The sequence below is a fragment of the Zosterops lateralis genome (assembly GCF_965231275.1).
Source record: "Zosterops lateralis genome assembly, chromosome: 17".
Taxonomy (NCBI): Eukaryota; Metazoa; Chordata; class Aves; order Passeriformes; family Zosteropidae; genus Zosterops; species Zosterops lateralis.
Genome location: NC_139777.1, coordinates 3,830,956 through 3,856,448, shown reverse-complemented (window position 1 = coordinate 3,856,448; position 25,493 = coordinate 3,830,956). Strand labels below are relative to the sequence as shown.

Genomic DNA, 25,493 nt, shown 5'->3' with positions numbered 1-25,493 from the left:
CGGGTGCCGGTGTGTCCCCCGGTGTCCCGGTGTGTCCCGCTGCCCGCGGCGGCCCCGCCCCGCCCCGCCGGCCCGTCCGCCGTTGCCCGCCCCCGGCCGCGGCTGCGCGCTGCGTTCTGCGCTCTCATCATGGCGGCGCGGGGCCATGTGCAGGACCCCAACGACCGCCGCCTGCGGCCCATCTACGGTACGGACCCCCCGCGCCCCCGCCCCGGGCCCGCCGCCGCCGCGGCCCCGCCGAGCCTCCCTGAGACCCTCCCGCGCTCCCGGCCCCGCGGGGACTGCGCTGCCCGCCCGGCCGGGCCGGGGTCCCGCCGAGCCCCGGGGGTGCCCCCTCGGCCTGGGGCGGGGGGGATCGGTGCCGGCGCCGCTCGCAGCCGAGCTGACCCCGGCCGGCGCTTCTCGGAGGAGCCGGGAAGGGATTCATCCCTGGAGGAGCAGCCGCGGATGCCCCGGAGTTTGTGTTGGATGTTGTGGCACGGAGCGAGCGGTGACGCTGTTGGGGGAATGGATTGGGAGGCTGGAGAGGAGTAGAAGGGGACGGTGGCGTTAGGAGTTGTGTTGTGTCCCCGAATATTTGTCCGAGGGTATTTCTGTGCTGTTGGGGTTGTTTCAGAGGTTGTAGGCAAAGCTTGGCTCTATGCAAATATGGGGAAAGAAAAAGAAAACACTTCCCCGGGCTACGGTAGCATTTCATCCCTAAAACTGTAGATTTGATAGAGATGGAGGAAAACGTTCATAACTTTCCCAGCAGGGATAAAAAGCTCTCCCCAGGGGCGCGGAGAGCTGCCCTGGTTTGGGGCTGGACGTGCTTTGGGCTGTCCTTTGCTGGGGCACAGGGATGGTGCAGTACAGGCTGAGCCCGTGATGGGTTCCCAGGAAAGGGAGGAAGATGGTTTTGTTCGATTAGAAGTGTTTAAGTTCGTTGCAGTTTGTCTTTATGTAACGATTTTAAGTGTTTTTTTTTTTTCCTTAGTTTTCTATCCGTGCTGTGATTGGCAGTTTCATTGGTGTGCAGTTATTTTTTGCCATAACCTGTATAAGAAATGGTATTAATGGAAAAATCTGGGTAAATTCAGCTGATATCGAGGCAGATGATGTTGAGCATCTCACCGTGTTCATTTTGGAGAGAGCTTTAGGATTCCTTTCTGCTCCTTCTGGAAAGGATTCTCTGCAGTGCAAGGTTTGCTCTCAGGCTGTGGTGCTGCAGAACCCGAAATAAAGCTTGTGATAAACACACAACTTCCCCACATCAGCAGCTGGGGATGTGCAGTGTCAGGTCCAGGGTCTGCCTCTGGATTTCAAAGTGGGCCTGGATTTGTGCTGTGGTTCCCCAGGATTCCTCAACAGCTCTGGTTATCTTTGATCTTGACTTGTTCTCCCTTCACCTGAAGGTTCAGGTGCTGCATTTCCAACCTTCGAACATCCCCACCTATGAACTAGCCTAGGCTGGAGTTTATTTTCTTTTAGCCTCATTTCCTTTGGAAGCTGCTTTGACTTCCAACAAGCTGGCTTGTTAGGAAGATACAATCTCTTCATTCTGCTGTGGTTTGGGGAGGTTTGTGGGTTATTTAATTTACTTTGGGACACCCAAAGCTGAGACATTCTTGGCACAGCTGTTAATCCCAGTCAGGCAGCTCAGCCTGGGGATAATTTGTGTGTCACTAAACTGGGTGACTGAGACTTAAAGCAAGAAGCCTTTGGTGTGCTGTTCCACACCTTTGAAACCTCTTCACTGAGAAATCTCTGAAGTTTTAATGTTAAAGGTGACACAGAGATTTTCCTAAGTTGAAATACTCAGTGTCTTGTGGCTTTGAACTGGATTTCATGCAACAGTGTTTATTTTGGTGAGTGTGGAAAGTCTGCCTGGTGAGAGGTTTGCTGTGGATGGGCTCAGGAGCCCAATTAACTCTGCCTTAAATATACAGCATCCACCTGGCCACAGGAGCAAATGGGACTGTGAATATAAATCTGTAAACAGGAATAAATGCACAATTTGTTCTGAGGATTGCCAAGGGTCAGCTCTCAGTAAAAGAGCTCTGGCTCATAATGGGGATGACAGGTTTGATGAGGAAAAGGTGTCTAATGTAATTTCAGCTAACTGGCAGGAAAGAGGCCAAAGCAGTGAGAGCAGACCCTTCCTTTCCTTTGGCACTTGAGGGGCAGCAAAGCTGGGTTTGGTGAGGAAGGAGGGATTTTGGAGGGAAGGGGAGCACGTAAGAGTCATGTCCTGGTCTAAAACTGCATGTTTGTAATTGTGCAATAATAACGTGAAGATCAATCTGAAAATTGTAATTCCAAGCAAAAAAAGGAGGAAAGGGTCTGGAGATGGGTTTTCTGCAGCTGAATTTTCACTGGATACTGGGATATCCCCCTAGGAAATATTGATGCTTCACAGTTGTGTCTTCAAAACCGATCTGGTGGAAGGGTAGTGGTACTCCAGGGGGACAGATTTGCTCTGCCTGAGGTATGGATGGTGTGGACAAGTTTTTCCCACTTTGCTGCAGTGTGTGTGTGTTAGATTTCTAACCTCCTGCCTGTTGAAAGTCATTGAAAGTCTCCCAAAGACACACCAAATTAATTTCTACTTTTCCTGCTAAAGCACTGGAGCTGCACTGCCAGCAAAGAGCTGTTGCTGCAGAATCCTCTCTATTATGGGTCTCTTTTGTTGCTGTAATGATGCTGTGTGGAGTAATTACAAAAGCTTGTTTGTTTGAATGACTAAAACCAGTGCAACGAGATGAATCCTTCATCCCTGAAATGACAGTTTCCTGAATGTTTGGCTTAGGAGGAACTGCACAGGGAAAATGTGGTTTGTGCTGCTGGTGTGACAGCAGGTGCTCCATGGTAAAATTGGAGGTGGCTTTCCAGAATGGCCTTGGTGTTCTGGTGTGATTTTGTGTGTGCTCTTCCTCTGCAGATTATCTCGATAATGGCAATAATAAAATGGCAATCCAGCAAGCAGATAAACTGCTCAAAAAGCACAAGGACCTTCACTGTGCCAAGGTGAGTGGGACTGGGGAGCACCGAGCTCATTCTGCCTGAGTCTCAGGGTGTTCCACTGTCCTTTTCTCTGGGAGCTTCCACAGTGATTTCTGAGCCCTCTGGAATGTCTCTGTTCCAGCTCATCTGTATCTTGTTTGCATGAAAACTTGTACAGACCCCCTGGTAGGGACTGGAGTGTTGGTTCCACCTGGTCTGATTGTCAGCACCACTCCAGGCTGTGTTTAAAAATGCCTCTTGGAGCCCTGGGGTTGGGATACCCATCTGCAGGGGTTTGCATCAAAACATCTCCTTGGGAGGAAGTGTCTGAGGAAAATGTACAAGGTGAACAGGTGTCCCAGAGATGCTGTGGATGCCCCATCCCTGGAATTGTTCAAGACCAGTTTGGGGCAACTTGGTCTGTGGAAGATGTCCCTGCCCATGGCAGGGCGTGGAGCTGGATGATTTTAAGGTCTCTTCCAACCCAAAGCATTCCAGGATTCCATGATTTTGGAGGGATTTGCTCTTCTGCTTGGTCACCACCTTCCTTGCTGTGCCCCTGTTGAGGGAAAGGGGTTCTGTTCCTCCCTTTCCCAAATGTGTGACTCTCTGCTTTTCTCAGTTCCCTGGGGGTTTCCCTCTGCAGTTCACTTCTACATTTTGAAAGCTTCCCAAGCTGCAGTGAGTGTCATTGACCTGAATCTCGTTTCTGTCACTTCTCTCTGACCACTTAGTGAAGGAAAACTAAGGAAAATTGGCAGGACAGGTCAGTTCACAGCCTCCAGGTAGAGAAAACCATGTGGTGATGACTCAGGGCAATCTCAACATTTATTAAAAAGTCAAATCCCCTTTTTGATGCTGTTGCGTTTGGGAGTTTTCCTCTCCAGCCACGTGGATTAAAAGCTTAATAAAACCTGGAGTTCTGCAGAGGGAATGGGGTGGTTGGGCTGTTCCCAGCAGGAGTGAGAGGGTTTCTAAATGCAAACTGTGTCTCTGAGAGCTGCCTCTGTTGTGTCCACAGGTGCTGAAGGCCATTGGCTTGCAGAGGACTGGCAAGCAGGATGAAGCCTATGCCCTGGCACAAGAAGTAGCAGCACTTGAACCCACAGATGATAATTCCTTGCAAGCACTGACCATTCTCTACCGGGAAATGCACAGACGTGAGTTTGTTCCTCTCCCAGAAATGTTTGTTTGTGTTCTTCCAGAAGGTTTGTGTCCCACAGTTTGGTGGGAAATGTGTAAAATCAGGATTTCTGTATGTGAGAGGCTGCTGAGAGACTCAGAATTGAAGTGATGCCTGTTTAGTACCTGTAAGGCTGTAGTAATCTTCATAAAGCAAAAAAATCCTCATTCAGGCTTCCTATGAACGTGATTGTGTAGCAGGTCCTAAATGGGGCATATTGATAATGATGCAGCAGCCTGGGAGTTCACTTTTGTCAATGAAACTACTGGAATTTGTTGTCAGTAGAGTGAAAGGGATGACAAATCGCACAGGGTTTGATGCAGTCGAGGGGTTCAGGCCTCAGGAAACTGGTGAAAACAAGAGGGAAATCCTGACCTCCCAGTTTGGCCTCATCAGCTTTGTCAGGTTCTTTGTAGTGATTTGTATTTTCAAAATACTGAATCATCAGCGTTGGAGTGATGGAGGAAAGTTTCCCGTGGTTTTCTGAAAGATGCCAGACCTCCTGTCTTGTTTTTTCTGTAGCTTGAACAGTTGTTGTTTCTGGCAGCTTCTTGGGGAGGGTGGTGTGGTGGTACCAATGTTTATTGTGGAGTTTAGTGGGTGGTACCACTAATATTTATTGCTGAATTGCTGGAGAAATGATCAAGGGCTGAAACAGCTTCAGAAAAGGTGTTTGTATCAGTCTGAAAAAGAGCAATTGCTTGTGTTCTCCCAGTTGATTCCTTGGTGTGTGTTTGTGGAGTTAAAGCATCATTTGTTGAGTAATACCAACATTTTTTGTGTATTTTTGACTTCAGCAATGTGAATGACAAGAGCCTCTCTGTGATTAACAACTCTCATTAAGCTGAGCTTTGTAATTTTTAGGTTTGTAACTCAGGAACTGGTGGGTGTGAGGTACTTCCACTTTTGATCCTGCAAGAAAATTGTAATTAGATGTTTTTCTATATCTGTGTCAGCAGTGTATAAACTGTGTGAAAGACAAGTTACATTTGCTTTTCTGTTTCTACTCTGAGCTACAATTGTTGGTGTAAGAAAAAGAACGTGGAAGGACAAAAATGTAAAAAAGTTCTGCATATTGTACTTTCAGAAGTATTTTTTCATGGTAGACCTGATATTAAAAAGCATAGTGTGAAATAATTGCTTAGAGTACTGATATAGGCAACTGGGAAATAGCAGGATATGATTAATATGAGTAAACCTGTGATAAGAATAATTAATTTGCCATTAGGCTCAGAAAGTGTTTGTTTTGATACATAACTCATATGGAGCAGTCATCCTGCCAGCAGGAGAAACCTCCATTCAGTTTAATGCTCAAAAATAGACAAACTTTAAAAATAGACCTAAAATTCTCCTGAACAGTTCAGTTGCTGCTGTTGAACTCTGTTTTGATTTAAATCTGTTTTGAGGTTGGTTTGGAGTTTTTTAAGCACTTTTCCTCCTTTTCCTGATGTTTGCAGTGCCTGGGGGACAGAGCAATATTTTTGGGGCTGATGAATGCAATTAGTTGCTGTTCAGAGCATCCCTGGTGCTCTTTAGGGAGCTGTGCTTTAAAATATTCCCAGGTTGGTCTTAACTCTGGCATCTGGTTTTGGTTTAGCCGAGCTGGTGACTAAACTTTATGAGGCAGCTGTGAAGAAGGTCCCCAACAGTGAAGAGTATCACTCCCACCTCTTCATGGCCTATGCCAGGGTTGGAGAATACAAGAAGATGCAACAGGTACGACCAACAGTTTGTGTTCTGGCTGGTTTAAAGTGTATTTTTCTCTGTCTTTTACTCTCATTTTTGTGTAATCTTCCAAAAAAAGCTGAGCTAGGTAAATGCAGAAGTTAAATCCTTGGTTGGTTTTTAGAGAGGTTTCTTAAATCTCATTTTTTGGAGGTGGGTTGTCTGAAGACAAAAGTTTTGTTTGCTTAAAGCTGTGTCTTTTACTGATCTGTGGTTTTGTACTGACAGTATAAAATAAAGGAATTCTGGAATAGACACATCTAGGAAGAGCTTCTGATCCATGTTTTCACACTTGATTCTGGCCTTAGTTCTCTGCTGACTTTAGGAAAATAAATCCTCCCCATGCTCTTACTTGAGCATCTAAAATACAACTTGTATTGATGTCATCAGTAAAGAAAAAACTAAAAAGCACTTGAAATGTCCCCTCTCAGTTGGCAGCACAGTGTCACAGTGGTTGGTTTTGTTTTCATCCCTTCCAAATGAGGAGAATGCCTGTAAATGGAAGATGATTTTCAAGGCCTGCATGCTTACTCTTCTGTGTAAAGAAGCACAGAGAACCAAGAAATAAGTGCTAAACTCCCTCTTGTTCCTGCTGTGACTTGAATTTTTGCACAGGTTTGGCTTAAATAACTAAAAAGAGTTATTGGTCTACCTGAAATGAGAAACCTTATGATACAGCCCAAACTTTAGATGTGACAAATCACAATCATGAGTGGAGAAAATGCCACAGATAACAATAATTAACATTTAAGTGACCTTTTATATGTCTGAAGTGACATAAAAATGTGGATCTCATTAAATTACCACTTTCGATATCAACATCACATTGTCAGAGTGGGATGTTGGCCTGTGCTTTTGGATTTAGGGATGTGAAGAGTGTGTGGATGGTGACTGATGAGGGAATGAAAATAAACCCCAGTGTCCTGTGCTCTGGGGTATTCCAGCTGAAAATCCTGGAAAATGCCAACTGCAGTCAAGGGAATTGGCACAAAATTCCAGCTGTGGTGGTAGACTATTATGTGTAGTTTCTTGAAATTAATTACAGATTTTGTAGGGGTGAAAGACTTGTTCCAGTCTTGTCCTTTGTTACATACAGACACTGTGAGGGAAGTGTGGGAATAGCTGTTAATGTGTTAGGGAAAATCGTGAATTCTTTGGCTCTGCTTTGATTCAACCAACTTCTCTGCTTAACCTTCTTTGCACATGGAGGTGACCCCAAATTTGGGGGTGTCAGTGGGTGTGGAGTGAGTGTTGAAGGGCAGTTGGTTCCTAGTGTGAGTTTGCCGTGTCCTTCAGCACTGGAGATATCCCCTCACTCCCAAAGAAAAAAAATTTGCTTCCTCCTGGAGTTACCACTTCCAGTTAAAGCTGTCATCTGTGTAGACAATCAGTGCTCACTGCTGTTCCTTGTCAGACCTACACAAAGTCCTTGGAAACATTTCCACCCTCTCAGAGGTGTGTGTGTTAGGAGGAAGAGCTCACGAGTGGGGAAAAGTCCTCCCATGTGCAAATCCCGAGTTTTGCGCTCCCATCGTTGCTGCCCGTCACGAGATGTTAGAAATAAATTCTATTTCAGGATTGATGAAACTTGTGTCTTGTGTTTTTCAGGCTGGAATGGCACTTTATAAGATTGTTCCCAAAAATCCGTATTATTTTTGGTCCGTGATGAGCCTGATCATGCAGGTGTGTGAAGTGTTGGGTTTGGCTGTTGCTGCAGTGCCAGTGCAGAAATATTCTGAGGGAAAACGTGATGATTTGGGGGGAAAAATGTGTGTTTGAGCTGTTTCTGTGTGATGCTGGGAGGAAAAGACTAAGCCCTCCTTAATTAGCATTATTGTTGTGGTCCAAAATAAATGCTGAGGTGTTTTTATAATCCAATTTAACTCTTGCCTTACACCTTTATACAGCTTGAATTATTCTCTGATCTGCACTAATACCCACCTGTCGTTTTGGCAGAGATAATGAATAAATCCTCCACTATCTGCAGTTTCTCAGTCAGAATTGTGCCTCTCTAACGAGGTTATAAAAGCTCTTGGAGGGAATAAATGAGAGCTCTGGAATTAGCAGCAAGCCTGCAGGAATAGACACAGATCAGCTGTGCTGCTGCTGGTTGAGGCAGCACATTTGGGCACTAATCAGACACAAAATCAAACAAAAATAAGCTTGGAGGGTTTTAGTCACATTCTCCTAAAATCCTGTGCCATTTAAAGCACAAAAGTGTTCTGGCTCCATGTTTTTACCACAAGGTTTGTATGCTCAGAGATGCAGGGCTCTGGTTGAGCTGATCAAAAATGAGCTTTTCTGTGTAGCACCAATTTTTTTGCTGCCTTTTCCCAGAGCAGTTGCACTCTCAGGTCACAGATGGCACCTCCAAACAGGTGGCTGGGGGGGATTGGAGCACCTGAGTTGGGTTTTTTTCCTTTTCCAAAGTGAAAAGAGCAGTGGGTGGGACATCACAGACAGTTGCTGAGCTGTTACAATAATGCCTCTCTTCCTCAGTCTATCTCAGCACAAGATGAAAACCTCTCCAAGACGATGTTTTTGCCACTTGCTGAGAGAATGGTGGAAAAAATGGTGAAAGAGGACAAGATTGAAGCTGAGGCTGAAGTAAGGCTTGGTTTGAACTTGGGTGAGGCAAGGAATGCACTGTTAAGGGAACTTGATTACCTTGGAAAACTTAACATAATCAACAGTGTTTTGGAATTAAATGTTGATGTAGGGAATGGAAGGAAGACAAAAAGCAGGGGGTGAGGAGGGCCTCAGAATCCTGGGGCTGAGGCAGTTGTTGCTGTTTGATTTGACTGATGAAGTCCTTTGCATTTTGGGAGGCCCCAAGAAAAAACTGAGGACTAAGAACGGAGAAAAAGACCTAAATTTGAGTATTGCACCTTTGGGATACTAAAGATAGCTTTGCAGGACTGGTATTCCCTATTTTCTCTTTTGGCACACCTGGGTATGATCTTCCTGGCAAATTTCATTGCAGTCTGATCTTTCTTTTAAGGTGGAACTGTACTACATGATCCTGGAACGTTTGGAGAAGTACAAGGAAGCCTTAGATGTTGTGAGGGGAAAACTTGGAGGTAATTTATTCTTTAATAAATCAAAATTGTGTGGAAAATGCAACAATTCCCCTTCGCTTCAGACTTGTCCACTGCTTCCAAAAGAAATGAAAAAATTTAGGAAGCCTGACTTAACATCAGTATTAGCCTCAGTGTAAACTCTGGAGGTACAACCTGGTTTTACCTACTTGGTTTATGGTATTCAGGGCTGAGCTTTGCAGTGGTAAATTGGGATCATATTCTTGGTTGTAGCTGCTGTCTTCAAAACTAAAAAGTCTCCAATATCTGCATTTTAGAGGAATTTAACTGAAGATCAAAATGTGCTTGGGATTGGGATGTGAAAGTTTCCTGAGGGCTGTGCTGCTGTGTTAGACTTGGTGGTTTGGGGCTGGCTGGAATAAGAAGGTTTATACGGGGAATAAAGAAGAAATGCAGGCATGAGCTGAGCTTTCCATGTTTTTTTGCTGCAGAGAAGCTGACGAGTGAGCTGCAGAGCCGGGAGAACAAGTGCATGGCCATGTACAAGAAGCTGCACAGGTGGCCCGAGTGCAACGCGCTGGCCAGGAGGCTGCTGCTCAAAAAGTGAGAGAGGATTCCTGCAGTCCTGCAAAAAAGATGGAAAAAAAATACGTACTTGTTTGGTGGCTTTTGTGGTTAAAATAGGAGAATATCTTTTCCAAAGCACTCCAAAGCCAGGCATGGTGAAGGTCACAGGGAGAATCAGGGTTGGGAGTGGAGTTGCTGATTTTTTCAGGCAGAATTTAGCAACACATTAATGCAATAAAAGGTTGTTTTCCTCCTTATTTCTAAATTCTGTGCTGATTGTCTAGCTCTGACTTGGCAGTTGTCATCCTGTCCATGATTTACGTTACATTTTCTACATCTAAATTTTTCCCATTTGGCCAAACTTCATCATGAGAAATGCACGTAATGCTTGGAACAGATGCATCAGGAGACAGAACATTCCGGTGGGATCAAATCTGTCTCAGAGCTGTCAGGAGAGATGTGGTGTTTGCCTTTGAATTTAGCTGTGTTCTCATCTTAGATACAAGTTAAATGCAGAAGAGAAACTTCTGCCTTCACGTTTTGTGGGGATGTTGCTGAGCTCTGACTGAAATGTGAATTTTAGGAGGAGAGTTCGTAGCTTGTCTCAGTTTTGAATTGAAATGATTTTGCTTAATATGTTTCCAGAAATGCAGGATGATGGTGTTCCTAAGATTTGAGACCTTTTCAAGGGGAAACAATTTTATGATTACAATTGTGTTTTTTCTGTAATATGATTATGTGTTATTCCTTAATTCAGCTTTAGCCAGAAATGTAGTTTTAGCTGTTAATTGTTTTGGCAATTCCCTAAATTTTGTCCTGTGCCTGATTTTTGTTTCAGCTCAGATGATTGGCAGTTTTATATAACTTACTTTGATTCAGTGTTTCAACTCATTGATGAATCCTGGACGCCTCCAGCAGAGGAAGAGCAGTAAGTTGAGAATTTTGCTGTGGATTTATTTTCCCTTTGCGTTACAGCAAATTATTTGGGTTCATATATTCAATATTAGAGCGACTTCTTGATGTCAGAGCCCAAATTATGTGTTTTCCCTGCTTTGTTTTGTGTGTTAAATCTGGAGGCTGGGAATAGTTTATGGAAATAGTTTATACATTATAAAACTCTTCCAGCTCATGTTTTTTGTGGTGACTGAGTTGGAGAACCCATCATTTCCCTGTCTGGGACTGTGCTGAGCGTGTTTTACCAGCGGGAACTCTCCAAGAACCTTTTGTCTGTGTATTTGCAGCTCTCTGGAAGGAGAGGTGCACTGCTCCATCGAGCAGGCTGTGAATTTCATTGAGGAGAGGATAACAGAGGAGTCCAAGAGCTCCCGGCCGCTGCGGGGACCGTATTTGGCCAAGCTGGAGCTGATCAGGCGCCTGCGGCACCGGGGCTGCAATGATGAGTACAAACTGGGTAAGGAACAGCCCCTCCTGGATGAGGAATCCATCTCTTGGAGAGAGGGAGAGAAAGCACAAACTTCCTGCTAAATACAGTTTTCGTTAGGAAAAGAAATACCTGTTGTTCTGTGTGTAGAGTTTTCAAAGCATTGGATGATGAGCTTTGGAGAAAGGCAAGTGTTTCCAGACTACTCCGGGGCTTGGGAAAGCCAGCAGGGAGGTTTTCAAAAGGACCTCAGGGATTTAGGAGCATCCAGTCACTGACACTGTATTCCTGGTGGAAAGCCTTGCTGTTAGCACTGGAATCTCTGGGTGGGTTTTGATTCAAGTTTTTATGGCAGCAAGGCCAGGTTTTGCTTTTTAAAAACCTGCATCACAAAATGGCATTTAGGGAATCAATGAAAGGGAATGTGATTAGAGCAACATCTGTGCTATTTCCTAATTCCTTTTGTTTTTTCCGTCCCAAAAGAAGCCGTGGTGAGATCAGTGGTGGCTGCATGTGCCTGTCTGGATTGCTGAGCTCTTATCTGTTAAAAGAGCTTGAATGAAGCTCTTGGGGTTTTTTTAATGTGTCCTTGGTTACCAGAGACATTGAGCCTCTCTTAAAATCTGCGGTAGTGCAGCTCTCTGTTTTCTAATTCACTCTGTAATCTTGAAAGGGGAGGAAAAAAAAGAAAGCATGAACAAAGATTTCTCACAGTGATTTTACAGATTTCACTTCTACTGGAGGGCAATAAAAAGGTGATCTGGCCTTTTTCCTAGGTGATCCAGAAGAATTAATGTTCCAGTACTTCAAGAAATTTGGGGACAAACCCTGCTGTTTTACTGATCTCAAAGTGTTTGTGGATCTCCTCCCACCCAGCCAGTACACAAAGGTAAGGAAATATCAAGAAGTGGTGGCAAGAATTGCAGTGGTTGTTTGCACTCTGGTCCCTTTATCTTAAAATACTTGTGGATTGTATTAAAAGACTGGAAACATCAATTTTTTACTTTCTGCTTGAAATTCAGAGAACTCTTTGTGCTGTAGGAAATATCATGAACATCTGAACACTTGTAAAGTTTCATTCAGAGGATTTTTCACTGGAGGTTTAAAGCTAAGCTTGATCCTGCAGAGTCTCAGATCTCGTATTCCTTTGGCATTTTTATTCCCATTTTTCAGGGTGCTTTGAGCTCAAAGTTTGTGTTTAATGGGAAGAAGCTGTCCCCTCATCCCATGCAGGGATGTCACAGATGCTTTGCTGGCCGTTCCAGAGAGGGGACACATTGACCCAAATCCAGGAGTCATGGAGGCACCTATGGCAGTTTTTTTCCAGAATCTCTTTCTGAAACAACTCTCTGGAAAAGAGTTTCTCTGAAAAGCCCATTTGTGCAGAGTCATGAGCAGCCTGGAGTGACTTCAGCAGCTGGGAATTCTGTCACTCACCCCAGTGTTTGTCTGAGCCATTGTGTCCAGGGATCAGCACTGGGGAGGGCAGAGAATCCAGGATCAGCCAGAGCCTGGGGATAAAATGTTGGTAAATAAAGTGTAGGTAGTGAGGCTCTCTTGGTTTATTAAAGTATTTTTTGACTCCTAATACAAGCTCTTCCCACAGCCCCACTGCTTTTGAGAGCAGTGGCTCTGGCAGGAGTGGCTGTTGCTGATGTTTTATGTTTAAATTTGTGTTTTTAGCCCACTGGCAAGAGATGTGGCCAGCAGGATATTGAATTCCTAGTCCTGGAAGTGGTGATTCCATTGTAAGGAAACCATGAAGTACTGAACAGGTTTCATCCTAACTTCCCATGAAACAAATTCCAAGCCAGGAGTGGAAAATTTGTATTTAATAATAGTTCAGACTCCAGTTTTGTCACAGTGCTTGTAAAACCATGATTCTGACTTTGAAATTTTCTGTCTGGCCTTAAAATTGCTGCTGATTTACTGAATATATTCTGGAATATATATTGTGTCAGGCTGATGTATTGGGTGGTTTTCTGGCTGTCCTTGAATCAGCATGTGCAGCAGTTTAACTTGGTCAAGGACACGAGGAGCTGAGGAGGTTTCGTGGTGCTGAAGTGCTGATGAATTTTGACATGAGGGTTCCACTTCAGTAGCTGAGATCGTGATCTTGCTGGGCCACTGACGTGTGAGATAGTCCAGAAATAATGGTCATGACACCAACCTTGACTTCCTAGAGGTGTAAATTGGAGAGTAGAGCCAATGATGTGGTTGACCTTGCTCAGCCTGGCAGGGCTTCAAACTGAAAAGATCTGTCAACGCAGCATTCATCAAATTCTTTGGGAAAACTGGAATTGGTGTGTGTTGTGCTTGGTGCTGCTCCTGAGCTTTTTGCCTCAGGCTTGTATTTGATGCAGTTCTTCTGTGTCAATACCAAGTGCAGCAAAACCAAATTCATTGGCTTTAACTCAGATTTAAGCTTGCAGACAATGTTGGGTTTTGGAGGAAGAAGCTGCTGCCCAGCCCTGGGAGTTGTGAGGAGTCTTTTGTCTCCCATTAAAATTACACAATGAGAAGCTGCTTTTCTTACAGCTTAATTCCAAAAAGAAGTCATTAATCAGATTTGATGACCTCACTGGGTACTGCACGTTACTTCAGAGCTGAGGGAAAATGTAGCAGTGCAAAACCGTCATTGCCTGGAAGTGTACCGAGAAGCCTGTCAGTAACTAATTACTTTAATTGCATCTCTTATTGCCATGAGTGTTAACAGGTGCTTGAACTCCCTGGTGTATCAATGAATTTAAAACCTGCCTCTTATTTTTTTCTTCCCTCCATCTGTTCGATGTAACTTAATAAAACCCCCAAGCAGCTAAAAAAAAAAATAAATTGAGCAACTGAAAAAATAATTTGAACATCTCAAAAAAAAAAATCTTGAAGGCTGCTCTTGAACCACGGACTCAGTGTGACATCATCATAGATGTCTCCACCTTGGTTTTTTTGGGTTTGATTGGAGGGAGGAAATGCTGCTTCCTCACCATTTGGTGCAGCCCTGCAGCCTTTGCCACCTTTGGGGTTTCTGTTGCAGTTCATCCGGCAGCTGCTGGACGTGATCCCGCTGACGGTGGCGGCCGAGAACGAGGTGGCTCTGCCGGGTGACATCAAGGCCCTGCAGCAGCACCTGTGTGTGGTGCAGCTCTCCAGGCTGCTGGGGATCTACCACGCCATGGAGAAGAAGCAGAAGCTGGCAGTGGTGCGGGAGCTGATGCTGAGATACCGCCACGGCTTGGAGTTTGGTGAGGAAAATCTGGAACGCTGATAAAACTCGGCTTTCTCCTTTTTGATTCTACCCTTCAGCTTCACTGAATTGTGGTTCCTTCTATTTTTTTTTTCTTTTCAGTGGTGTATCTTAAAGATAAATGAGGCTTTTCTGGGTAGTTCAGATAGTTTGTTTGTACTTTGGAAGTTTTTGTTTTGTTTTTTTTTACTTTTCTTTTAAGCAAAGCCAGGTTTTCTCACTGAAGTGCATAGGATACACTTATGGTCAGGAGTTATTAATTTGTAAATTTTGCAGCTGTGGGAGTCAGTTCTTCTTCCAGCAGATGTCAATGCTTGAACTGCCCCAAAGGCCACTCAGTGATGTGTAAAATTGTTTGGATTTTAAGACAAATCTGATGTTACAAATTAAACTGTGGTGCTCTGTCTGATCGTGGTGCCACTCAATAATCCTGTGAGATCAGCTGGCAGCACTCTTAGTAATTCAAGGGTAATTGGGTTTTTTTTCTCTTTTTAGGGAAATCTTGTTTGAAAACTGAATTGCAGTTTTCAGATTATTACTGCCTGCTTGCAGTCCACTTGCTGCTTGATCTATGGCTGGAAGGTACGTTCCCAAAATTGTGCCTTGCTCTGATATCTCTGTGGAAGGTTGGGGAAGGGAAACTGTGTCCCTGTGGCCACTGAGTGCCTGGCATGGCTTGTTAGGCCTGGAGCTTTCTGGGTTGTTGTTTGGTTTTTTTTTGCAATATGAGGTATTTCAGGAGTTCCTCTGATCAGCTGATATTTGCCCTGAATCTCACTGACCTCTGAACAGATTTAATTTTTCTGATTAATTCCTTTTTTTCTCTCCCTTTGCGCGAGTTTTGCTGACAACTCCTTTCTGATACCAGAAGTGTTTTGAGAACAGAGTTTCTTTCTCTTCCTGACATACTTTCCCTTTTAGATCCCTTGTTTCTAGACTTGCTGGGACCTGTTCCCTGAATTAAATTTGCCTCTACTCCACCCCTGCTCCTTTTGTTAGTCTCTTAATCCCGCAGTGTCCAGTGCTGGGTGTCCATGTGTACATTCCTGCCCTTCCATGTAGTTATGTTACACCCTTGTCTTTCCAAAGGAAGATTTAATCTTTAACCTGAGTAAATCCATGGCCAGGTTTCTGGCAGGAAGGTGGATGTGGGCTCTTTTGCAATGTGCAAGCTGGAATTCCCAAACAGCCCAGTATTCATCAGGGAAGGTCACTTTGCCTGCAGTGTGCTCTGTACAGATGTGAGCTAGATATTCCCTGGGAGGGATTATTCCCCCAGCATTCCCTCAGGGAGCAGCTGGAGTGCTGGAGCAGGTGTTACATTGAGCCATCTGCACACTGAAATCCCCAGCAGCACCCTGAGCTTTGTGTAACATGGGGAGAGGGAATTGTGCCTGTCCCTGCTCACACCTGCCTGTGCTGTGTCTGTCACCAGGTGAAGAGGCAGCTGTGTGGCAGTGCCTGACTCTGCTGGAGGAAGGGCTGTCTCACAGTCCCTCCAATGCTCAGTTTAAGCTGCTGCTCATCCGGATCTACTGCCGGCTCGGCGCCTTCGAGCCAGTCTCGGAGCTCTACTCCAGCCTCGACGCCAAGCACATCCAGCACGACACCATCGGGTGGGTGGTACATACTGAGAATAATCCCTCCTGCTGGCCCCCATCCTGACAGCTCTGCAGCATCCTTTGACACCCAGAATTCAGCAGATTGTCACATTTTCATGTGCTGTTGTGCAAAAGGATTCTGCGATTTTGGGGAGGCGTGTCCGCTGCATGCTCCCCCTTTCTGTATCACCATGTGATTTTGATCTCTGTTTGTTTTTTTTTTTTTTTGACTATTTATTAATCTGATGGCAACTGGTGAAATGGCTGGCTGCCAATCAGAGTGTGGTGTTCCAGCTTGGGACCACCAATCAAAGCCAACACACCCAAAGCCCTTGGCTGGTGTGTTTGGGGGTCTCTCACTGAGCACCTCTTGCACCCTTAAGGTGAAGAAAGAACTCCAAGCCCTCACATACTGCTTTTAAAAACCTGAGAATTCATTCCATTAAAAGCCTGAACTTGCCCATGAATGCTGCTAATGCTGTTAAATGTCCAGATGTCTCCTGTGCAGCTGCTTCCCAGGGCAGTGGCTGACATTTGCCTTGTGCTGTTTGTTGCAGTTATCTCCTGACACGCTACGCCGGCTCCCTGGGCCACTACGCTGCTGCTTCCCAATCCTGCAACTTTGCACTCAGGTTTTTCCACTCCAACCAGAAAGATGTAAGTTGAAAGAAATCCCCCCCATGACTTTCTAACACAGCAAAGTGTCATAGAGAAGACCTGTGCAAATGTAGTGGTTTAAAACATAACAAAGAGCAGTAGTAGGTGCAGTTTTGTAGTAAAGGTTGTGTCAGCCTGCATTTTCTACTACAAGGATTTGTGAGTTACTGTTACTTGAGATTTTGCTTCAGCTTCCTTTCTGTTTAAGGCAGTTTTAATGCTCCTTGTAAAAGAGGTATGATTGCTTTTAAATTAATGCTTGTGATTTTATGCAAAAATTGAAGTGAAATGTCACATGGAAGTAAGTGCTGGTGTCATAAATTGGCATTTCGGGAAGTTGGGTCAGGATAGGGATGGCACATGATGAATCCTTTGTTACAAACACTGGAGCTGTGTGTTTTCAGTGGATGGTGGGGGTGCACTTCACTTTAAAGGGACCATCCCATTCTGAGGAGTGGAAATATATCCTGTGTATTTGTATTTTACACCTTGGGCATGTTGAGAGGTAGGTGAAGAAGATTATTTTTACTTCCTAAGAAACAAAGGTTCAATCCAGTTGTAAATCTGCCAGTCAGCCACTGGCTAAGTTGGATCCAGAGGTTTTTGCAGTCACGCAATTTGCTTTCCCACTCTCCCAGCAAGAGATAAAAGCCTGAGAATTGTCTGTACTGAGCAGTAAAAGTTCTCACACAGACATCACTCAGAAGCAGCAGCTTGCTCTGTTGGCAGCCCAGGTGTTCCTGTGTACAGGATTCCCATTGCCATTTCCCTGTGCCTGGAGTTGTAGGTGCCAAGTTCCTGTGAGCTGTATCTGTCACAGAGGTTTTCCTGAGGGATGCACATGGATTGTTTAGTGGGGTGGGAGCTCACTCTGTTCTGCATCCCTCAATTGCTCATTTTTTTTCCTACTTGCTAAGAGGCTTTGGATTCCTGGGAGTGAAGCCCTGTATCCAGACAACTGGTTTTTTTTAACTGAGGTGTGACTTTTCAGTCTTGTTTAAAAGTCATTTGGTGGATGTTAATGAAAAACATCCCTGGAACCAACTGTCTGAATGAAACCCACAACTGCTGGGCACCAGATGGAAAAGTGAACTGAAAAAACTTCTGGATGTGATTCCTCTGCTTGGGAACGCTGTAAAGCATCAAGAAATCATCTTTCCATGGAAAACAATCTGAACTAATTGAGGTGTGGTTCCCTTGGGATCAGGTTATTCCCTGTGGCATGAATGAATGATGGAGGTGATTGTGGCAGAAGAGCTGGATGTCTCCAGTGGCTCAGCATCTGTACATGGATGGTGATGGCTGCATTCCAGGTGCTGTTGGCAGGAAAACACTGCCTGTGTTCCAGAAATCCCAAAAAGGTGATGCCTTGCTGCTACACCTTCAAATACTGGGATTTCAAGAGGCCAGAAGTGGTGCAACAGGAGGGCAGAATTCCTCATGGGACAAGATGAGGATGGGACTCTGGAACAACTCACATCATAGCTTGGAGACGGTGTTGCAGCCAAAGGACCATGAGCTGATACTGCTCTCATGTCTCCAAATCTCTCCTGTGCTCTGGACACTTCCAGTGGTTGTCTGCTTAAGATCCTTTGGATGGGAGATGACTCAAAAGCTGTTCTTGCAGCCAGGAATCGCAGGAGGTGAAGGCTCAGTTCAGGATGCTGTTCCCTGAGGATTGTGGTGTGACAAGAGTGGGGATGAAGAAGGATTCCTTGCCATAAAATATGTCACAAGTTCAGGATCTGCTCCCAGTTCCTGTGCTGCTGTGGTTCTGCCAGGGTTGCCCCTTTATTCTCAGGATGCTTGGAGCAGCTCCCACTCAAGCCCTGTAACCACATCTGCAATGTTAAAAGGGGACTATCCTTTAAAGGTACTTTTTTTACAGATTTCTGGTGCTGCTGGAATGTCACAGCACAGAGCTGTGTGTGGGACTCTACCTGGAGCAGGAAGTGTGGGATGTAAACGAAGTCTAGCATAAAAATAGAGCTCCTGAATCAGACTTTTTTTGATAAATCTGTTCTCCTGACTTGCTGAACTTCCCAGCCTGACGTGGATCCTGTGTCAGAGTGATCCCATGAGTAACAGCCATGTAGGATGCTGTGCAATCCTGCCACTATTCCTGCTCTGGGAGAGGATGCCAAGGACAGGGAGGAGAGAGAAGGCAGCATTGCTATATTTGGCCAAAACTAAAAAGGCAACTTGATCCTCCTTGAGATAGTCCTCCTTCAGCTGTGCAGAATCACCAGTAATCTCTCTAATTTTCTTGTGTCCATCCATCTTTAATCTCTCCAGATACTGCAGGCAAACCACTCCAACATGTCCTGGGGGCATTTAAAAATCATGTGGATGCAATTGAATTAGAGCCCATAGCCCAGTCCCTGACAGTTAGCTCTGCAAGGCTGTTGATCAGAGGGTATGTTGTTGAATATTTGGCATATTTTTTCATTCAGTGCAGATAACCAAATTACTCAGGGAAAGAAAAATAAAGAGAACTCCCTAGAGGACATTTCTTGGTTTGGAGGGGAAAAAAAAAAGGTGATTTGCATCTGTGAGTGTTGTCTCCTGGTCTCTCAGAGCCTTCCAGACAGGTTGTCTGTTAGGACCATATAGAATTCATTTATCCAGAAGCCTTTTTTGGTGCCTCTCATTTTCAGTGCAGTTCATAACCTTGTTCAGATGAAAATAGTTGATTTGCCAGAATTTCTCCATTGTAGAGTAATTCCAATGTAAAAACTCAGCTATCACTCATGGCTGGGAGCAGAAATAGTTCACTCTGTGTCTACAGTTAGACATTTTCATTAAAACACTGCTTGTCTTGGGCTCCTTCATCATAAAAATCTCTTTTTTTGGAGATTGCTTGGACTGAAGTGAAATACTGGCTGCTTGCCTTGTATTGCTGCATTTCATCAGAGGGAAAGCAAAATATCCCATGGACACTGAGAGACTCCTTTGGTGTTTTTGTTGTGCCATGTACATACTGTGTGATACTGTATTCAAAACTCTAATAAAAATGAGAAACAAAAAATGTGTGAGTAATTTTTTTTTTTTTTAATCTATGTTGTGGTGATATGTGATGCACATCCAAGTCAGTTCCAGGAAATCTGGGTTATAATTCTTTTGCCTTGAATGATTCCTCACAATGAAATGATGATTTAATTATTTGAATTCTGCATCTAAAAGGAAAAGGAAGGAAAAAAAAGCCTTCCTAAAGCATCTCTTCCCTGTGAAATATTTTTCATTATGGTGACATGATGTTTAGTGTTGGTTTGGTTGTTAAACCTCACTGCCCATGGAGCATCTGGGAATTCCCAATTTAAAGTAGCAAAACTGTTTGAGCGACTTGGAGAAGCAGAAACACAAACTCCTCCCAGGGACTGAGGTTCTGCCAGGTCCTGCACCTCTGGACTCATAAAAACCACAGAAATGCAGTTCCTTGGCAGCGACCTTGTTGGTTGCTCCTAATTTGGGAAGTCACTAAGGAGAGGTGGTGTGTGTTGTGTTGCAGACCTCAGAGTACATCATCCAAGCCTACAAGTACGGGGCGTTCGAGAAGATCCCGGAATTCATCGCCTTCAGGAACAGGCTGAACTCTTCCCTTCACTTCGCGCAGGTTCGCACTGAGCGGATGCTGTTGGACCTCTTACTTGAAGCAAATATGTGAGTACAGCTCCTGGCATGGGAAAACTGGGAGCGGGCCAAGAGGGGCCTTGGGGAATTGCACCTGCAGAAACCTCAGAGCTGCAGCTCTGCCCCCTAGAGCTTAATCCTGCTTTTAATGGTCTCAGGGTGCACCGAGGTGGTTTAAAAAAATTCTTTCATGGAAAGGGTTGTCAGGTATTGGAATGAGTGCCCAGGGGAGTCACTATGCCTGGAAGTGTTCAGAAAACATGTGGGAGGCCACTGAGGCTATGATGGTGCTGCACTGGTGGTTGGACTTAGTGATCTTAAAAGACTGTTCCAACTTTTGGGATTCTGATTTGCTGTCCCTTCACGTCCTTGTCGATGCTGTGTGTGTCACATTGCTGACAGAGGGAAAAGCTGAGCAGTGCACAGAACATGGTCTGTTAGTGAGCTGTTTTCCCTTTGCAGTGATCAGCTGTTTGATTTAGTGCTGCTGGTTTTTACCTGTAGATCGACCAGTTTAGAAGAAAGTATAAAATCCATGAGTCTGAGCCCAGAGGAGGATGACATTCCATGGAAAGATCTGCGTGACAATAGAGACCTGACGGTCTTGTTTAGCTGGGATCCAAAAGACAGGTGAGTAGAAATATCCTCAACTCACACATGGCAAAGAAATTCCTTCCAGGGCAATTGCCATATTTCAGTGTTCTTGGGCTGGCTGACTTCAGCACCATCCACCACGTCTGGCAGTGCTGCCCTTTTAGACATTAAGTTTTCTGAATTTCTGACACTCCTTCCTCATCATGCAGAACTAGGGAGTTTGGGGTAGGCTTTTGTGCCTGGAGCATTTGCCTGCAGAGCTTTGGTGCCTTTCTCTAGGGACATTTCTGAGGAGCATCGGAAGCTCTCCCTGGAGGAGGAAACGCTGTGGTTGCGAATCCGGTCTTTAACGTTGAGGCTGGTGAGCGGACTCCCAACTCTTGGCCACACCATCCAACCAAAGAATTCTGAAAAGACTGCAGAGAACGGTGTCTCATCCAAGATTGACACAATCCGAGCCCTGCTGCAGCAGCTGGAAGCGGCGGTGGATTCAGGGAAGAAGTTTCTAGAACAAAAAATCCAGGTACCAGTAAAGGCAAAAGCTGTCCCCGAATGTTGACCATGAATGCATCGTGCAGGCTGCAGAGTGCACTTAACTGGCCCTGGGTTTGTGGTGTGTGACTGACTGGGAGATGTGCCAGGCACTGGGTGGAATGAGGAAAAGCTGCAACACCTTTATCTTTTTCTTTGCTTCTTGCCTAGTATCCTGTCCTTGGCCCTCCTCCTACCCGAATGGCTGGCTTCTTCAGCAATGGCAGCTGTCAGTGCCAGACTAGCTTGTTTTATCTTGTTAGTGATATTTATGAACTAGATACCAATGGCTTAGGTAAGTGTTTGGGGCAGGGGTTTGACCACATTTGCTGTGGTGTGTGGTGGGAGGGAGCCACATGTCTCTGTTTAGTCTGAAAAACTGCTGGGCGTTGGAGGATGTGGACTCAAAACTGTTACTTGTGTGTTAATTTTCAGTCTAACACTAAATTATCTGTGAGCCAGTGCCTTCATTTAATGTTTTATGTAAGTCTTCATTTTTATACAGTATATGGTGCTGTAATACTGGCTCCTCTTTGAAGGCAGTTGCATTTACTTTTGAATACTAGCACTAAATCGCATTTAAATGCCTCTTGGTTTTCTGGAAGCAGAAAATAACAGAAGTTTGTAGCTTATCATTTCTTTTTTTTTTTTTTTTTTTTTTTTTTTTTTTTTTTTTCCAGAAGATTCAGCAGAAATCCAGGAAAGAATAGGGAATAGTTTCAAGTCTTTAGTAGAACGACTGACAGGTAAATGGTAATTCAAGAACAGACACTTAAGGCAGAGCTTCCTGGCTGTCTGAGGATGGCTGTGGAGCGTCTGCAGGGATGGGCTGTGGTGATGCATCTGCAGACCCTGTGAAAGCTTGAGAACAAGGCTGGGATTGCCCTTGGCTTGTGTGCTGAAGCTGCTGCATGCTCAGAACGTGCTGTGCCCTTCAGTGCATTTATCTCCAACCTGGGCAGCTCCTTCTCCTGGTGCTTGGGTCAGGGGGGCTCATCAGGGGTGTGGAAATGTTTGTAGTGAGCCAGAACTCAGAGCAGATGGAGAGGACTCATTATCTCAGTGGTCAGTGCCCAGACAGTTCTGCACGTTGCACTCAGATTCCTGGTGTACAGAAAATGCACATTTAAGATGATCTACTTCATCCTCAAGTAAAGGCTTTTCTTTCTCCTTTTCAGACTTGTTCAATAAATGTAAAGGTGATTTGATTGAAGTCAGAGATGGCACCTTGAAAACTCATCCAAACCTGTTAGAAAACTTAGTCTTCTTTGTTGAGGTATTTTTTTTTCCTTTGGAAACTAGAAATTTTGGAGTTCTGTGGGGTAGAAACATTGGGGCTGTTGGGGTGAAAGTTTGATCTCAGTCACTCATGAGAACTCATGAAGGATTTTGTTGCTTATTTTAATCATGCTGAGTTTTACCAGGAACACTAAAATGAGTTGAGAAGCCTCCTGTAAATGAAACTTAGAACATATTTTTACCTTTCTTCCAGACGATCTCCATTGCCCTGTGGGTATCAAGTTACTGTGACAGTGTCCTCCGACCTTTTAAATCCAACCTGCAAAAAAAGAAGAAGAAAAAAAAAGAAAGCAGTGTAGCAATGGTACAAACATTATTTCTTTCTCTATTCCCCCATCCCTAATCACACCTTATTTATACTGAAAAAAAATAAAAATCAGGATAGATAACATAAACTGGTTTTCATAAACTTGTGGAGGTTGATGTGGGTAATGATTACTTGGGGCTAATTTTTGCTGTTTAAAATCAGTGATGTCATATCTGTGACATCATGTGACAGTTTTTAAATGAGAAATACAGTTTAGAGTGTCATTGACCTTCCTGCCTGGAATGCACCACAGTAAACTTGTCAGCTGGAAGTGTTTGTCTGGATAGGTAAATTATAGCTTAGCACTGGTGGGAAGAAGATAATTATATATTACCAAGTGAATTATATAAGATGGACATGAAGATGTGTTTATAAATTCAAAACTTGTGTTTGTTTTTACAGCCACCTGTATTTACCCATTTCCTGGATTATGTAACTGAACTCCAGACATTAACTTCCAATGTAATAGATCATATCAAAGGGCTTGAAATCATTCTGACTGCACTAAAACTTGAAGAACTGTCCCTCAAGGACACTCTGCTTTTACAGGTAAGAGATTCCCTGTGCAAAAACACTGTGGTCCTCAGGAATTTCCTTTTGGTGTTTGAGATATTGGAGAAGGTTTAAAAGGAGAGGGGATTTAAACAGTTGCTGTGGAGTGAGTGATTTCTCTTTTGCACTTTGCAGGAAGAAAAAAAGTTTACAAAGACTGTGCAAGGGAAGGTCCAGAGCAGTTACCATCACTCAGTTCAGGAAATTGGAGAGCTGCTGAAAAAGAGACTCGATACCATTAAAAAACTAAAGATTTGAGCAATGCGTCCCTGACAGACTCCACAGGGGAGTGACACCAGAGTCCCAGACAGAAGCAACATCCACTCTACCATCACTTTAATCCAGAACTTCCTCATAATGCATGAAGGACTTAAAAATCATGAAACAATTTTTTTAGGTATTACAGATGTATTGAGCTGATTTAAATTATTGTACATAAAAGAAGCAGGGACCCTTCCTGGGGTTTGACCACTTTTTATACATGTTCATAAGCATATTGCAACAGGAGAAAATTCACTTTCTTCCCTTTTGATCTCTAGAACCAACTGGAGATGATCTTTAGAAGCAGCAATAGCAATCCAGTGTAAAGCATCTATCTCCAAGGATATTTTCATCACCATACAGTGTTTATAATTTTTGTATGGTCCTTGCCTTAGAAATGCAGGAATTGTAGATGTCCACGTTCAGCCACCTCTGAGGGACTGAGCCCAGCTTGGAGCTGCCTGTTTGTCTGCAAACCCACCTGGTCCTGCTGACAGAATTCCATGTCTTGGTCCATCAGGGAGAGGTGAGGCCTCCGTGGTGGGCTGGGAATCATCCGGAGCTGGGGCAGGATCCTCCAGGAGAGAGCGGGAGGGAAAACTGCAAATGTGATGAGGAGCAAACTTTAGAGAGAGAGAGATGGGAATGGGTGTTTCAGCAAAAAAAAAAAAAAAAAAGAAAGACAAAAAGAGAGACCTTGTAAATAATGGCTGCAGTGAAGTGTGACACTGCGCTGGTATCATGTCAGTTTAACGTCAAACAGCAACGTCATGACTTTTAAAAAGTGTATTTAGATTACTGAAACTTTAAGACTTCAATATTTTAATAGAAATGGAATCCTATTGGCTTTGGTTTTAAGTCGGCAGAGGTAACTTTTGCTTCCGCTGTGGTCTGAGGCTGAGATCCTTTTTGTACCTGTGTGCTTGCTTTTTGCAGTTGAACTTTGATTATCCAAGCACTGGCTCATGAAACTTTCTGTTAGAAAGTGTGACTATATCATCTGTTCCCACAGAATCTGCATTTCTGCTGGGGTTTTCTTCATGTTCAAAGAGCAATGCAGCCTAAAATTGATAGGCAAAAAAAAAAAAAAAAAAAGTTCATATACCTGCAATACAAGGGACAGGTCAGACCCAACAGATTCCTCATCTCCTGGTTTAGAGCCACAGGTATCTGAGTCTAGATTTAAAGTTTGAAGAGAGCTTGACTGCCTTTGTCATCTCCTCTGTTTTGTTAGTAATGCTAGAATGTTAATGAGAGTATTTTTTTAATAAATCCCCTATATTAAAAAAAGTCCCATAGCTGCTCTTGCTGGATTTAGTTTGGCTTTGCCCTATCCTGAAAGGGAAAGAAGAATGTCTGCAGGTTGTCAAATTGTAAATGATGTCCTGATGGTTGAATCACAATGTCTGGTAAGTGCTCTGGGCTGGAGGAATACCAAAATGTATTAAGTCTGTTTTATAGTTATACTTTTACTGAAGAAAAAAAAAAAAAGGAAAAAAAAAAACACAAACAGAACTGTCATGTATAGAAATATAGTTGTGAAAGAAGGATGTGCTCTTTAAATTAAAGCAAGGCTGGTGACTGGAGGTGATGCTGTCAGGTATGTAGAGTGAGTGAAAACCACCCCAGTGCTGAGGTGGGGCAGTTCAGAGCAGCCCTGAGCCAGAAACAGGCACTGCCCTCCTCAGTCAGGGGCACAGTGGCACTGCTGCTGTCCCTGTCCCCTCCCTCTAATTCCAGGGGGCTTTGCACAAACACCAGCAAAGGTGGCACAGAGGACAGTCCCAGGGCTGATCCAGGCTGGAGTTTCCTTCCACTGCTGCTACACCAGGTTGAGCTCAGTTGTATCAATAAGCAATGGTGACAATGTAAGTGAGGTTTCAGATTAAGAGAACCGAGCGTTCAGAATCCTCCTGTGTGCCTGAAAGCAGAAGCTGGGTTTAA

General features: G+C 44.3%; 1 protein-coding gene across 1 annotated transcript; it reads left to right on the top strand.

Moving 5' to 3' along the window:
• Positions 1–122: 122 nt before the first annotated feature.
• NAA25 (N-alpha-acetyltransferase 25, NatB auxiliary subunit) lies at positions 123–25,096 on the top strand. Its single transcript, XM_083873597.1, has 24 exons — positions 123–187; positions 2,921–3,006; positions 4,004–4,142; positions 5,763–5,881; positions 7,499–7,573; positions 8,390–8,497; positions 8,892–8,970; positions 9,420–9,531; positions 10,334–10,423; positions 10,737–10,906; positions 11,653–11,765; positions 13,908–14,115; positions 14,613–14,699; positions 15,553–15,733; positions 16,276–16,375; positions 19,884–20,035; positions 20,510–20,635; positions 20,879–21,122; positions 21,302–21,425; positions 21,811–21,876; positions 22,309–22,406; positions 22,623–22,733; positions 23,139–23,285; positions 23,424–25,096. The coding sequence occupies exons 1-24, from the start codon at positions 130–132 to the stop codon at positions 23,544–23,546; spliced, it is 2,916 nt and encodes a 971-aa protein (XP_083729723.1). The 5' UTR covers positions 123–129; the 3' UTR covers positions 23,547–25,096.
• Positions 25,097–25,493: the final 397 nt, after the last annotated feature.